The 16002-nt window shown below is 55.0% G+C and overlaps 1 protein-coding gene across 1 annotated transcript; it reads right to left on the bottom strand.

Moving 5' to 3' along the window:
- Positions 1–9961: 9961 nt before the first annotated feature.
- Positions 9962–15648, bottom strand: LOC103073118 (serine protease 21). Its single transcript, XM_007453662.1, has 8 exons — positions 15571–15648; positions 15296–15428; positions 15168–15197; positions 15053–15079; positions 14674–14838; positions 13219–13503; positions 10507–10664; positions 9962–10201 (listed from the first exon to the last, which is right to left on the bottom strand). Exons 1-8 carry the CDS (start codon positions 15646–15648, stop codon positions 9962–9964), a joined length of 1116 nt encoding a protein of 371 aa, XP_007453724.1.
- Between the last annotated feature and the right edge of the window lie 354 nt (positions 15649–16002).

Genomic DNA, 16002 nt, shown 5'->3' with positions numbered 1-16002 from the left:
GCTTTCCCTACACCCAGGAGCTTGCACTCACCCTGCACAGCCGTGTACACCATGCATACCTATGCTGGAAGCCCCACCCTCAGAGGAGCCCTGCCCCCTTTTCCACCCTGGCCCAGTGCTGGCTGTGAGCCTGCTCAGGAGATTCAACACAGGCCCTTTGTCCCCTGGGATCAGGGCTGCCCACAAGGGGATTTAGCAGCATTTAAACCATAATCCCCTGTGTGGGCGTGCCCCAGATCTCACCCTGTCAGGAGCCTGGAACAATTGGGCCCCCTTCTCCCAGCAGAGGCAGACGCTGGGCTGGCTGGCTTGTGGGTCGGGGGTGGGTCAGGGCTGACATCCTTGCCTCCCTCCCCTCTGGATGTGGGGCTTGCAAAGACCCCTTTGTGCTCTGCAGCCTGAGGCACAGCAGACTGAGGGCCTCTGTCCCCGGCACACTCAGAGCTGGTGGGCACCTCCCTGCAGCCCTTTGCAAGGAGTCCCACCCTGGCTCGCAGGCTGGATCCTGTGTCCCGGGCTCAGACTCCTGGGGTGAGGTGTGGGTGCTGACTCCTGCACATGGCCTCATCTGACGCCTTAGGCCTCAGGAATCAGATGGAAGAGCCCACTGAGTGGGGGAGGGGGAAAGATCATATGGGAAGGGGCGTTTTGTCCCCGCCTCAAGGGAAGTCCAAAGCTGGCCTTTGTGCCCGGGCTTGCCTTCGGGTCACTGCTACCAGACAAGGAGGACCATCCTAAGAGGAAAACTTGGCTGTGCATTTTTGAAACTCTCGACTCTTCCCCTTTTACTCACTCATTCAAAAATCTCTTTGGATGCTCTAAGCAAAACATTTTTCTCCACTTTTCCCCAGAGAAACTCAATACTTTTAATGGAATGCCAGGTCACCCAACCACACATTTTTCTCTAATCTTTTATGTAATTAAAATTCCATTAGTGTTGGGGCTTCCCTGGTGGCACAGTGGTTAAGGATCCGCCTGCCAATGCAAGTAACATGGGTTCGAGCCCTGGCCTGGGAAGATCCCACATGCCGCGGAGCAACTAAGCCCGTGCACCACAACTACTGGGCCTGCGCTCTAGAACCCACAAGCCACAACTACTGAACCCACGTGCCACGACTACTGAAGCCCGCGTGTCTAGAGCCCATGCTCCGTAACAAGAAAAGCCACAACAATGAGAAGCCCGCACACCACAACAAAGAGTAGCCCCCGCTTGCCGCAACTAGAGAAAGCCTGCGCGTAGCAACGATGACCCAACACAGCCAAAAATAAAAACAAACAAACAGTTCCACTAGCGCAAATGCTGAAAATTAAATGAACTATACCCAAGTGTCAGGTTGAGAGAGGCAAGATCTCCAGGTTCAATTCCCTGAGGCTGCCCTGGCACAACAGTTTTTCACCTGGTGTATCATTCAGCTTGGCTGCTGTAACAAATACTACAGACCCGGGTTGGGGGAGGGGGGCTTAAACAACAGAGGTTTATTTCTCACAGTTCTGGAGGCTGGAAGTCCAAGATCAAGATTCCGGAAGATTCTGTTCTTGGTGAGGGCTTGCTTTCTGGTTCAACCCACTCCAGGGAGTTACCCGAACAGCCTGAGGTTTCCTGAGAGCCTCTCATGAACCCCAGATCCACTGTATCCCAAGCCCCTAGGCCCAAATCAACCCAACCCCACTTGCCTACATCTTTGAGAGGCTCCACCACATCACTGGGATCCAGCATTCTTGGAGAGTTATTCTTTGTAAATGTTGTGTTGTTTTCTAGAGTTTGGAGGTGTCTAGGAGAAGCAGGCCTCCATGCTGACCCACACGCTCTTATCCATCCTTCCGTCTGCCTGTCCTTGAACTTGCCTTTCCAAACAGATTTCTGGAACAATGTTCAAACAAAACTAGGGTTATTTCCAGATGGTGGAATTTAGGACATTTTTCTATTTTCTTTTCTGTTCTTTTTTGTATTGCTTCCATTTTTAAAATAAGATTGTACTAATTTTACAAAGACAAAATTATTCTTTTTTAAATAAGATGCATTTTTTAAACCTATACGTTCTCAAAAGATATAAAATTGGAAGTTAGTGTCAGGAAGAGTGTGGGAGTGGGTTCCTCTTACTTTCCTGGGGGAGTGTACTGGGGACCTTCTTGTGGCTTAAAAACCTTAAAAGCATGAAGCCCATTTGGCTAAAGCATTGCACCCATAGAAAAGTTATCCTAAGAAATTATTAGAAAGGTGTGCCAAATTTATAAATGAAGATTTTCCTGAAGATATCTTTTTTTTTTGATTGTGCCAGGTCTTGGTTGCAGCAGGTGTTCTCCTTAGTTGTGGCCGGTGGTCTCCTTAGTTGTGGCTCGCCAGCTCCTTAGTCGTGGTATGTGAACTCTTAGCTGTAGCACGCATGTGGGATCTAGTTCCCTGACCAGGGATCAAACCCAGGCCCCCTGCATTGGGAGTGTGGAGTCCTCACCGTTGCACCACCAGGGAAGTCCCAAGATACCGTTTTTAATGACAACAGTTTTTCAATATCCCAAATATCCAACACTAGGAGATTGATTACAACTTTGGTTCTGGTGATTTTTTTGATTTTTTAATTTTTTTTTTTAGTGAAGACCTGTCTTTTTTTTTTTGGCTGCGTTGGGTCTTCATTGCTGTGCGTGGGCTTTTCATTGCGGTGGCTTCTCTTTTTGCGGAACACAGGTGCGTGGGCTTCCATAGTTGCAGCACACGGGCTCAGTAGTTGCAGCACACGGCCCTGGGGTGGGGGTGGGGGGCTTCAGTAGTTGTGGTGCACAGGCTTAGTTGCTCTGCGGCATGTGGGATCTTCCTGGACCAGGGAATGAACCAATGTCCCCTGCATTGGCAGGCGGATTCCCAACCACTGCGCCGAAGTCCTCTGGTGAGTTTTTAAAAGTTTCTTCCTTAAGCTCCTTTGGTTGACTTTTATTTTCTAACGAGAATGGATTACTTTGATAATCATCATAAAGCTATTTTTACTTTGCTAAGAAGTCTGGCTCTGCCAGAACCATTTCTCCCATTATTTGAAACATTTGTCCAGGGCAGGGGCATGATGAGGCTAAAAATGAGCAGATGAGCAGCCTCAGACAGGACAAGTGCCATTTCTTCAAGCCACGATCTCCTTCCCACATTAAAAAGAAAAACAAGCCTCTTTATTAGGCAGATGACCTGGTGGCTCTGCCATCAGACTCAGTAAGGGAGAGACCTGGGAATGGAGAGAAAGGGAGTCCCCCGTGAAGAAGCACTCTACACAGCGAGCCTGAGCAGCTGGAGACTGACAGTGGGGGTGATGGCAGCGGGGAGACCAGAGTCATCACAACATAGAAACAGGTGCATGGAAATAAGCATCGTTTCAGGCACCTTAATTCCCTGGATTTTCATCTACCTGCTTTTTTTTAGTAAATATCCAATGAGGAAATGAGGATGCTGTGCCATCTCCTCACTTCTAGATGAATACCTGGACTGCTTGAGCAGCTGGGTCTCAGCTCTAACGTCCCCTCGTGTCGGATGGGGCACATGGCAGGGACAGGTGCTGAAAGGAAATGAGAGTTTACTGGAGAAAAATCCACCTGAGAAGATGGAGGCTGTGGGATCAGGGCATCCTACGAGACAGAGACCAAGGGAACTGCCTGAATCCAGCTTGGCCCTTGAGACAGTGGGGCAGCATCTCACACATCCCTTGCGAAATTCCTCAAAAGTGAGGGTTCTGTAGTCAAGTAAGTTTGGGGAATGCTGCCCACTATATTTTCTCTTCCAGAATCCTGGTGCATTTTAGCAAATCAGAGTCACTGAAAAGTTCTCCAGCAAAAATCCAATTTAACTTTCCCCAAAGTCTGTGATCATAGAATCCTTTTACAGTTGAAGTCTATTAACATCCCTGGGAAATAACAGTCCATGGAACATGCATTGGGAACCACTGCTAAAGAGGAACCATGGTTGAGAAGGGCTGGGCGGTTCCAGGATCGACCTAGAGAAGGAGAAGTAAAATGGTCATCCTGGCTCGGTCCTCATGCTGGAGCCTCGGGAGTTGGGAGCTCTCTTCCTCTCAAAATCCTGCTGGCTGGGTCAGGTGGTGATGATGATCATGATGGTGGTGATGACGATGGTGATGGTGGTGATGGTGATGGTGGTGATGCTGGTGAAGGTGATGGTGGTGAAAGCACACGGATAGTGCTTACTCTATATGAGGTATTATTCTAAACCCTTTATATATTAACTCATTTCATTTTAACAGTCTATAGGGAAGGCACAAATTTTTAGATATAAAAAATGAAGTTGGGGGCTTCCCTGGTGGCACAGTGGTCGAGAATCTGCCTGCTAATGCAGGGGACACGGGTTCGAGCCCTGGTCTGGGAGGATCCCACATGCCGCGGAGCAACTAGGCCCGTGAGCCACAACTACCGAGCCTGTGCGTCTGGAGCCTGTGCTCCGTAACAAGAGAGGCCGCGATAGTGAGAGGCTCGCACACTGCAATGAAGCAACTAGGCCCACTTGCCACAACTAGAGAAAACCCTCGCACAGAAATGAAGACCCAACACAGCAATAATTAATTAATTAATTAATTAACTCCTACCCCCAACATCTTCAAAAAAAAAAATGAAGTTGAACTCTCATTCATTGCTGGTGGGAACACAAAATTGGCGTATCCACTTTGGAAGACAGGTGTGTCTCCCAGGCCACTGAACAGTTTGGGACACATTTAAATCAGAAGGCCCTGTATGTGGGCCTCTTTTCTTGCTCTGCCCCCTTTGGGGCCACACACAGGGCCTCCTGATGGCCTGAGGAGGCTATTTCTTCAGATACAAGAAAGCCTCCTGTGAAGAAAAGGGAACAGGCCCGCCTGTCTCAGGCGATTCCTCAGAGGTGGATGCTGAGGGAGCGAGGGACAGGGTGGAGTGATGACGGTAGGACGGCTCGCTGCAGCCCGCTTCTCCTTCTGAAGGAAGGGCACCATCGCAGAGCCCAGGGGGTCCCGCCTGGGCAGGAGGCAGCAAGCTGGGGCTGGTCTCCGGGCTCCTTTTCTTGCTCTGCCCCCAGCGCCTGTCAGGGTGGGTGTGGGGACTTCCTCTCAGGGCCAGGAGGGGGCGCTGTCCCAAACTGTAGAGCAGCCTGGGATGGGCAGAGCCCTGTGAGCACACCCCTGTCCCCCCACCCCCATCGTGTGCCCAGGGGGCACCCCAGGAATCCCCACGGGGCCAGAATCAGCCCCTGCTCAGCTGAGGGGCCGGGTCACCCATGCCATGCCCAACTGGGCCCAGCCTGGCTCCCAGGGCAAATGTGCCCTGGGAACCTGAAAAGAGGCAAGGTGTGAATATTTCTTTGTTTTGTTCACTTATTTGTTGACTGGATGCCCCCTGCCTCGCCCCGCATGAGGAGGTGGCCTTCCCAAAGGTCTGTCTGGGTCACACATGGGTCACCAGCTCTGAAAGAGGAGATTACACCCCCCCATGCTCACCCCACACCACAGCAGGCCCTGAGTTGGGCTTGGGGATCCTCAGCCTGAGTCCCTTGTCCCCTTGAAGCCCTGTCACCTGTCCTCTTCTCCTCCCCCACCCCCCCCATGTCCTGGGTGTCCTCAACCACGTGCAGCCACCGGGCCGGGCCTGCCTGTCTTTGCCCGTCTGCCTGGTGTCAGGACCAGGGAAGGGTCCTGGCCAGGCCGGGGCTAGGTCCCAGTACTGGTCCCCAGGAAGGGATCAGTGGGGGGCTCTCGTCCCCTCCTGGACACACAGGGTCCTAGGGCCAGGCCTGGGCAAACAGGGCTGGCTACATGACTGGGCCCTATTGCCCGCTTCCCAGGAACTTCCTCCTCCCTCCTGTTCCCACAACCCCCCCAGGGGGAGCTGATTCTGGCCCCAAGTGGAGCTCCCCAGTCTTGTTTCCCAGCACAACGCTGAATGTCTCTAACATGAGCCTCTTCAGCCAACTGGGGCTGAGGTGCAGTCACCTGGGACACCTGCCCTAGGCAGGTTCCTATTCTGATATCCCAGGGAGCTGTGCATTTGTGGGAAGATGCCACTAGGGGGGCGCCCTCTCTCCACCCTTCTGCCCTCAGGTGGCCTCTGAACCCCAAACCTCCCCCAACTTCCGCCTCGTGCTGGATCTGATGCCTGGTGGATCTGGGTCTTACCATTTGTGGGCTAGAATTCTGACAAGTCTGTTGCTGAACTAAAATCAAGGTGTTGGCAGGGTGTGTCCCTTTCTGCAGGCTCTGGGGGGAATCACTTTCCTTGCCTTTTCCAGTTTCTAGAGGCCACCCTCATTCCTTGGCTTGTGGCCCTGCCTCCATCTGCAAAGCAGCAATGGTGGGTCCTGCCTTACCACTTCACACCCCATCCCTCTGACTCCCTCTTCTGACTCCTTCTGGTATAAAGACCTTGGGATTACATTGGGTCACCCAGATAATCCACGATAATCTCCCCATGTCCTGTCCTGAACTTAATCATGTGTGCAGAACCCCTTTGCCAAGTGAAGTACATATTCACAGTTTCTGGAGATTAGGACATAGACATCCATGGTTATGGTCCTTGGATAGGGCCGGTGGGAGATAAACCTTCTAAGCTTTCCTGAGAGTGACATAATTTTGCCCTCCCCTTTAATTGATGGTTTGCTGGGTTTAGAATTCTAAAACTAAGCTAATTTCCTCTCAGACCTTGGAAGGCCTTGCTGCATCATCTTCTAGCTTCCCAGTCTAGATTCTTATTAGCATTCTGTGGTTACTAATAGCGGTGGTCCTGAAATTTTTACTTACAAGTGGCGTAGGAACAACAGTTTGGTTGGAGGCAGGTGGCTTGAATCTGCATCTGTACAGAATCCCTTTTGTTTTTTGTTTTTTGTTTTGTTTTGCTTGTTTGTTTGTTTGTTTTGCGGTACGCAGGCCTCTCACTGTTGTGGCCTCTCCCGTCGCGGAGCACAGGCTCCGGACGCGCAGGCTCAGCGACCACGGCTCACGGGCCCAGCCGCTCCGTGGCATGTGGGATCTTCCTGGACCGGGGCACGACCCTGTGTCCCCTGCATTGGCAGAAGGACTCTCAACCACTGTGCCACCAGGGAAGCCCCAGAATCCCTTCTGAAAGCCTGAGAAAATGTCACTTGTCCAAACTGCCCAACCAATTCTGGATTCTTATTTGGTTTTGGTTTTCTAGTAACACACTAGTAAATGGTTAATGAAGAAAATCTGGAAATGGCTAAAAAGTATACAAAAGATGATAATCACCTACACCCCCAGCACTCAGGGGTAACAAGTGTTGATATTTTGGTGTCTTTGTATACATACCCAACTCTCCATATGCAAAAATATATACAAAGCTCTGAATTGTGTTTACATTTAGAACCTGTCAGAAATACTTCCATTTTCTCTATATTCTACTAAACCTTTGCAAAAGGGAAATAATAACCTTAGTGGCTGTCTAGAAAGTCTGTTCTGGCTTTATACAGGTTTTTGGAGAATAAGAAAAGGAAGGGAAAAAATGTATGAGCGGTGCCGTCCACAATATGTGGTGAAAAATAATAAGCATGAGCTCAATAAACTAACAATTACCCTAGAAAAACTAGGCTTAAAAAAGCATCTTATGACTGCAAACTAAGGATGAAAGTTGCAGGTTTAACTGTCTTAGCAAATGTGAGAACAAGAGGAAGCTCCTCTCTGTTAACACTGGTTGGTGGGAAAACACACCATAGGACATTGGTCACTTATGATCTAGCAGACAGGGCCCCCCATGTCCCCACCATGTGGGTTCCCCCAGTAATCAGAGGGACTTCAACTGTCCACAGGGTCATGGTACTCCCAGCCTCAGTGGTGGCGGGATAGGCAATGCCACTTGCAAAGCAGGTCAGCACCTACTGGTCAGTGATGGGTCCCGGCTGGGGGTGGTGCAGGACCCTTGTGTCCAGGAGTGCCCAAGGCCACTCTCTGGGGCCAGGGTCATGTCTTTCGTGGAAAGCAGCTGGGAATACAAAGGCTGAAGGTTATGGGGCCCAGACGGTGGGGGGTAACAAGCCCTGAGTTTCTCTACCTAGGAAAGGCCCTGCCCCATCACCCCTGCCTGAAGCTCTCCAATTCCCTTCCTAGGTCTCTTCAGCCTGTCCCAGGATAAGTGCTGAGAGCAAGGGCAGTGGACACGGCAAGGGGTGAACCAGGGACCCTGGGCTCCCCTCCCTGTGCTTACCCAGCACCCAGGGCTCTGTATGCCTCAGCTGGGCCCTTGGCTGCATGGGTCTGCGCCTGACAGTAATGAATGACCCCGGGGGCACAGGGTTGAGGGTCCCTGGCCGTTCACTTTCTCCCCAGCCTTGGGCCCCAATTCCTGGTGGGGCTGTCGGGCAGCTCCACCACAGGGGTGTGCCATAGGTGACCTACAGGGAGAGCACGTTGCTACTCAGTCCTGCTGTGGCCTTGTGCACCAAGCATAGACCAGGGAAGCACCTCACCCTGCCCAGCTCGGGGAAACAAACGGCTTCTGCAGGCTAAGGGCCACCCATTTGGGAAAGTACCACAAAGCCCACATTCATGACAAACGGTGGTAGTTGGCATGAGGGACTGAATGTGAAGGGTGTGGTGAGCAGGCATGATGGTCCCGATAAAGAGACAAGGTCTCAGCCGAGGCCTGGAGGAAGGCAGGAGCCAACCAGGAAAGAGAGGAACATTCTAGACCAAGGGAGCAGCATCTGCAAGGGCAGAGGTGGGCAAGAGCTGGGCACCTAGGCACTATGCGGCCAGAGTCGGGGGGCTGATAAAAGGGGGGCCCTGCAGGAGACCCTAGGAACACTGGGAAGCTGCAGGGGTGTTACAGGGGTGTTACGTGTTAGCCGGACTTGTTGGGTGTAGATTTGAATCCTTGTGGCTGCAGAGGGGATGACAGCTGGTGGGGGCTGGGTGCGGGGGTGGACAGGGCGTCGCGGGACACAACCGTGTGGGGTGGCACTTCCATCTGGTTTGGGGCTGCCCACCAGCGTTTGCCCACCCTCCCTGTTTGAGAAACCCCCAGGGCTCACACATGAGCAGAGAGGATGGGGGTCTGCCGGTGGGGAGGGAGGGCAGGATGTGGACCCACCAGAGCTTCTCATACCTTCTGCTCTCACAGCACCTCTGGATCTCATGAAAACGCAGATCTGGCCAAGCAGTTCCGAGCGTCTCGAGTTGGCCCCACTGGCCTGGTCCCTTGGTCATGCTGAGGCTGGGTTCTGGGACCCCAGCGTGGGGGGGCGGCGACACGCTTGCTGCTGCCCTTCCACCCAGGCCACCTATGGAGCTTGAAGTCCCCACACCCCCAGGACAAGCCTCAACCATGGGAAATCAGGAGAGAAGGGGCCATGCCAGGTCCTCGTCCCCCATGGGTGATGCTAAGGTGTGTCCCCGTGATTTCTCAGGGGATCCTGGCCAGACAGCGCCTCAGCTACCACAAGGGTAACCTCCTCATCTGGGCAAATGTCACTAGCTCTCGCCCCTCCTGCCTCATTTCACCACTCTTCACTGGGGCTTCTTGGTATTGCCTCCTAAATAAACTATCTGCACCCTTTTCCTGGTCCCGGGTCAGCCTTTGGGGGACCGTAATGAGCCCAGGAGCATCCGGTGTCTGTGTGGTGAGAAACACGGCATGAGCGCTGGGGGTGTTTGGGGGCGTTTCTTCCACTGCACTCCACTCCAGCCTTCCTAGCCCCCAGGGACCTTGGTGCTACTAATGTCCTCCCATAAATTATCTTTCTGATTGAACTAACCTGAGCAGGTTTTGTTGTTTGCAACCAAAACCAGTATAGTACAGATGGATGACAATGATTTAGGACTTAAGGAGTGGTCTTGGCGTGGATGGGACACGGGTGACCGTGAGGGTGTCCAGGAAGCCACCCGGGGCCATAGAACGCGGTGCAAGGCTTCAACTTGAACATGCACAGGTTTATTAGCAAAGGGGACTGGGCCTGACTCAGCAGATGGCCCTGACTCTCGGGGGCCATCTGCTGGGCTCAGGCCAACTGTAGGAATGGGGGAGCCCAGAGCAGAGGGAAGAGCAACAGCAATGGGCAGGGGTCCAGCCTGCAAATGGTGTTTTTGGCCAAAACCGTTCGGATCCACTTGTAGTGAGCACTGATGTTGGTGTAGACACCGGGCCGGTTGGGCCTACCATAGACCACTCCCCAGCTCACGATTCCAACCTGATACCACAGCCCTTTCTTTTCGCAGGTCAAGGGTCCGCCTGAGTCACCCTGGGGAGCAGCATGGGTGAGCCCAGCCTGGGGTGGGGCAGGAGGGGTGAGCAGAGAGGCCGGAAGAGCAGGAGGGGCTGTGGAGCTGGGCAGACTGGATGCAAATCCCACTCCTCCCCCTGGAAGTAACCAAGCCTCAGTTTCTGCATCTGCAAAGTGGGGCAATAGTTTCTACCCCCCCACCCCCAGGGTCAAGGTGAGGACCAAATGAAGTGCAGGGATACAATTTGCTCTCAGGCCTGGGAGCTGGGGTGATGTGATACTAAGGCCCAGAAGCCCTGGTTGGGGACAGGAGGGACACTCACAAAGCAGGAATCCTTGCCACCTTGAGGGTCGCCAGCACAAACCATGTCTCCCCAGATGTCACGGTGGAAATCAGGCAGTGAGAACAGGTGGTTACACATGGTGGTGTTTATGATGCCGACCTGCACTTCCTGGAGGGTGTAAGGAGATGACAGTGCTGCTGAAGAATTGGGGGGCAGAGAAAGATGGCATCCTGAGCCTCTCCCCTACCATCAGGTTGGGAGGAATGGCATAGGCTATGAAGGCAGTGGGTGGGGGAAGGCGGTCCTTGGGGCACCCACGATGCCTGGGACATTGCCCTTGATTCCCCTGCTCTAGCCCAGCACCCAGCACCTGATGGGTGATGAACAACATCACATAAAGAACCAATGGATGGACAAGCTGTTACAGGTTTCCTCTCTGCAGCCTGCAGATAACAGGCCCTGGCTGAGGCTCCAGGGAGAGACTGGGGAGAGACCGTAGCATGCCTGAGGGCAGGGCTAGTGCAGCTGAGATGGCTTAGGATTAACACAGTCCAGCGCCCAGGTGCCTGAGGAGGTGGGGCAGCACTCTCTCCACCCCCCCCCCCCCCCCCCCGGCTGGGGGTGGGGGGGAGGGGAGAGAGCCTGGCCTTCATTTTCACCCCCCCCCCCCCCCCCCCCCCCCCGTGCATTTGCGCATGCCCGGCCCCCCAGGATGCAGTTCGATCAAGCCCCATTCTCAGGTAAGGAAAGATTCAGGAGCAGGATTGCCCTCCCCCACCCCCAGCAAAGTATCAGGGAACTGCCAGAGCCTGATATGAACCCAGGTCTGTCCAATTCCTAAGTCTGGGTCCAAATCACCTCCTTATCCTGCAGAGGATGGTGACCACAGTAACACTGAAAGCTGGTCTGTAAATAGAGCTTCCTGGCTGCCGGCGCTCTGCTAAGCCCTCATGTTTGAACGCTTTTAAGCCTCAGAACTACCCTCTCAGGTGCGAGCTATTATTATGCCATTTTACAAATGAGGAAGCTGAGGCACAGTGAGATGAAGTGCCTTGCCCAAGGTTTCCCAGCTAGTACAGAGTATATCAGGTCTGGGGGGTGGGGGACAAGAAGTCTACCTTCTACCTGTGAGAGTGAGGGTTCAGCCTGGGGCTGGGTGTTACCACCTGTCAGCCTGGGGGAAGGGAGCAGAGTCTGCCTGGCTAGGCTCCTTGGCTCACACCCATTCAGCCCTTTGGGACCAGGCAGTCTGCACAGGGGCACTTTCTCCAGCCCCTTCGGGTGAAGGGAAAGGATGGAGCAGGTCTCCTGTCGACTCCTCTATCTGCCCCCTGCCAATTCCAGGTGTGCTACCCTCTCCGGGCCAGTGAGCCCTGGCTTCTCCATTGAGCCCTGGGGCCTTGGGCAATTTCCATACCTCTCCAAGCTTGCTCATCTGTAAAGTAGGTATAAAAATGTTCCCAGCCTCACTGGCAGGTAGGCTTCAGAAGGAAGAGAGTCCCTGGAACCCAGAACAGTGCCAGGGACACAGAGCGCATGAGAGGAGCTTTATCTATATAGTTGCTGTGGTTAAGGGTGAGGCAGGGCCATGCTGGACCAGGGAGCAGTGTGAGGCGCCGTCCAGTCTGTCAGGCTAGAGCCCCCGAAGCCCCTCTGGGGGGCCTGTGTCCAGCGGTTTCAGAGGATTCATGGTGAGAGAGAAGCAGGTGGCAGCTCATGACAGCGCAAGAAGCCCCACAGAGATTCAGTGGGGAGCCAAGGCTGGAGCATGGCTTGACATTTCAAGGAGAGAAAAGGAGCTGGCACTCCAGGACAGGAGGCCACTCTGGCAGGTGCAGAAGGGATGGAGAAGCCGGAGTGGGAGGCTGGCTGGCAGTGGGGGTGGTGGTGAGCACCCTGCTGCGGTGGAAAGGAGGCCCTCCTGAAACAGCGCTCCCCAGCCCCACCCCTGCAGGCTGGGGCTTCGGGCCTGGGCCAGCGAGCCACCCTCTCTGGCTTCTGGCGAGCCACCCTCTCTGGCTTCTGGCTCACAGTCTCCAGAAGGGAGGGGAACTGAGTGTGTGTACAGAAAGCACTGCTCTTTAAGGGGGAGCAAGGTGGAGAGCCACAGACTCCCCTGGCGGTCCAGCGGTTAAGACTTCGCCTTCCAGTGCAGGGGTTGTGGGTTCCATCCCTGGCCGAGGAGCTAAGATCCCACATGCCTCATGGCCAAAAAAAACAAAACATAAAAAAACAGAAGCAATATTGTAACCAAATTCAATAAAGACTTTTTAAAAAAATGGTCCACATCAAAAAAAATCTAAAATTAAAAAAAAAAAAAGAGGACTTCCCTGGTGGCACAGTGGTTAAGAATCCACCTTCCAATGCAGAGGACATGGGTTCGAGCCCTAGTCCGGGAAGATCCCACATGCCACGGAGCAACTAAACCCGTGCGCCACAACTACTGAGCCTGAGCTGTGGAGCCCATGCTCCATAACAGGAGAAGCCACCGCAATGAAAAGCCCGCGCACTGCAACAAAGAGTAGCCCCCGCTGGACACAACCAAAGAAAACCCGAGCAAGACCCAACACAGCCAAAAATAAATAAATTTATATTAAAAAAAAGAGTGGAGAGCCAGTGTGGAGAGGATGCTGAGCAGGCTAAAGAGGGGATGCTGCCAAGGTGGGGGCCACTGAGGCTGGTGCAGCTAGAATGAGTGGACATGGCATTGCCACCCTCCCCTGCCCCAGACCCATCTGTCCCCAGCCTCACCCTGATCTTCAGTGTCCTCCCAGCTGGTCACCCAGCAGTCAGTCCGGTTCTTGAACTCAGAGGAGGAAGCCATGATACAGATGGGCTGGATGTACTTGGTGTAGGTAATGGAGGAGGACAGCTTCAGCAGACCGATGTCATACAATGCAGCCCCCAGATACCTGGGGCTCAAAAAGATCTGCTCCACGTTGTAACGGTTGTAGTAGGCTTGCAGGTTCCAAATGGATGGTGTGGCAGACAGCTCGCCAAACTGGACCGACCATTCTACAGGGGGGCGGGGTGTGGAAAGGAGGTGAGGAGGGATTGCTCAGCGGGCCAAAGCCAAAGCACAGTGGCACACAGACCAAGGTGGGGGCCACTGCAGCTGGTGTGGCTGGCACAGAGCGTGGTGAATAACACTCCCCTTCCCCACCCGTCTGTCCCCAACCTCACTCTTTTTCTCATGGATGTCCCCCCAGCCATTCACCCAGCAGTCATCCCGGTTCTTGAACTCAGAAGAGGAGGACAGGACACAGACGGGCTGGATGTGCTTATTGAAGGTGACAGAGGAGGACAGCTTCAGCAGGGAGCTGTCGTCCTGCAAATACTTCCTGGATTCGGGGTATATAATAATACTCTTCACCCTGTAACGATGGAGGTAGGCCCGCAGGATCCAAATGGGTGGTGTAACACACAGCTCGCCAAACTGGACCGACCATTCGTAGGGATCTCTGTTGCTGGCAGGGGAGGAGAGAGCCATCGGGGTCCTCAGAGGGAGGGTGGGCCACCTGAGCACACCTGGGGCTGCTCCCTGAGCTGAGACCCCTGGGCTGCTGCGGGGCTCACCCCAGGCACCATTAGCAGGTCTTCCTTCAACCAAAGAGGCCAGGGTAGAAACGGGGAGAGCCCAGACAGCCCCAAACAAAGTCCCACACCTGGGGGCTTGGGGGGGTTGGCAGGAGGGTGCCTCCCCTGCCAGCTCATCTGGCCAGTCACTCAACCACCTGTCAACTCCAAAAACCCTTCTCAAAAGGCAACGAGCAGGTGCACGGGCGCCACAGCAGGCTGGGCTCAAAACAGCTTCCGGGGCCACTGTCACCACAGGCCAGGCTCCGTGTCCAGCACTTACTTCAGCTCATTCCTCCCCCCGCGTGGGGCGGGGGAGGGGTCACCTCTCCTGGGAGGTGGGGTGAGGAAGGTGGAGGTTGGTGGTGCCATTTGGGGACAAGTGAAGCGAGAAAGAAAAGAACAAGACAAACAAATGTGCGTGGGAATGTTCTGGGAGAACGTTCTGGTAGAAACCGCACAGGGTTTCCTCCCGGAGCGCCCTGGGGGACTCGCGTGGGTGCGTAACGGGCTGCAGCCGGGGCTGCGCCTCAGGAGCACACGAGGGCCGTGTCCACGTGGGGCATGCGCGCAGGTCCCGGTGCAGACCCAGGGCCCGGGGTCAGCGGGCCGCCCGCCCCCAGACTCATTTTTGGAAGCAGGGCGCGGCCGAGAGCACCCAGCGGCGGTTGAGCAGGCTTGCTCCGCAGTAGTGGGAGCCCCATAGGCGCAGGCTGCCCTGCCACGGCCAGCGCCCAAGCTCTGCATCCTTTCCACCCACTATGCGTGTCGGGACAGTCCGTTGGCCACATGGCCCTGGGATGGACAGACGGACATCAGGCTGAGCTGCGGGAGGCAGGCCCACCCCGTCCACCCTCACCCACCGGGTGGGAGAAGGAAAGGGGCGCCCCGGGGAACCGCGCGTCCAGGGGTCTTGCCGCCCAGGAAGAAGGGGACGCTGGGGACCTGCCCCACGTGGTCCACAGGCGCCCGCCCCTACCGCACACCCGGGGGGGGCCCCATCAGTTACATGCGAGCATAGAAGAGTTCTCGAAACCTGGGGCGGGAAGAGGAAAAGATGAGTCGCCCTTCGCGCTCCGGCTCAGGTGCCCTGCGCAGGGAAGCGCGCCCCCTGGACGCCTTACCTGGAAGCAACAGGTCCCTATCCCGCAACGCTGCGAGTAGGAGAGAACGTGAGCTCCCCTTGGTCTCCACGCGCCCCACCCTTCCCCCATCACCCCTAGCTGCGCCGGCAGCCCCCGCCTCAGCTCACCCTGCCTCGCGATTTCGACCCGCACCAACAGTTGCGCGAGCAGAAGCGTCCCGACCCGCGCGCCCATGGCCTCTTCTCGCCGCCTGGCGCCCCCTCTGCTTCCGCCAGCTCCAAGGCCCGGCTGGGGCGCCCCCTCGGGGAGAGGGAGCCACGGGAACCCTGGCCGCCCCCTTCCCTCAGCTTGACCTCTCTGGTCCAAGGGCTGTTTGGGAGCCTGGACGTCACAGTGCCCCGGCTTTGAGCTTCTACTGGGGCTCGGTCCCACAACTACGTACCTTGTTATGGCCCAGGAGCCAGTGTACCCAGACGATCCCTTTCTTGTCTGCGACCCTGGGGGCCTGGCTGCCCCCCATGCTGCCCTCTTTTCTACCCATTCCTTCCGCTAGGAAGGACCAAGGACCTGCCCCATAGCCAGGGCTCCCGTGAAAGCACATTAGCAAGTCCTCACTGAGACCCCCATGGGGGGTCTCGCACTGTTGGGCTGAGCCAGGAAGAGAAGACCCCTCACAAGCCTTTCTTGGGGAAATGATGATCTTGCGTCTTGTCCCTCCCTATGCTGGCCTCAGGCTAGTCCCCACGTGCAGCCCAGGCTGCCCCCTGGTGGCAGGCCCCCGCCCCTTTTATCACCCTCCTCAGGACTTAGTCTTGAAAGTTGAAACTGCCCTTCACAAACTTCCTTGCCCTGGGTCCTGGGGGGAAGGAAATCG

This window comes from Lipotes vexillifer, unplaced genomic scaffold (assembly GCF_000442215.2).
Source record: "Lipotes vexillifer unplaced genomic scaffold, Lipotes_vexillifer_v1.1 scaffold914, whole genome shotgun sequence".
In the NCBI taxonomy this organism is placed as follows: Eukaryota; Metazoa; Chordata; class Mammalia; order Artiodactyla; family Lipotidae; genus Lipotes; species Lipotes vexillifer.
This window is presented reverse-complemented; position numbering and strand designations above follow the sequence as displayed.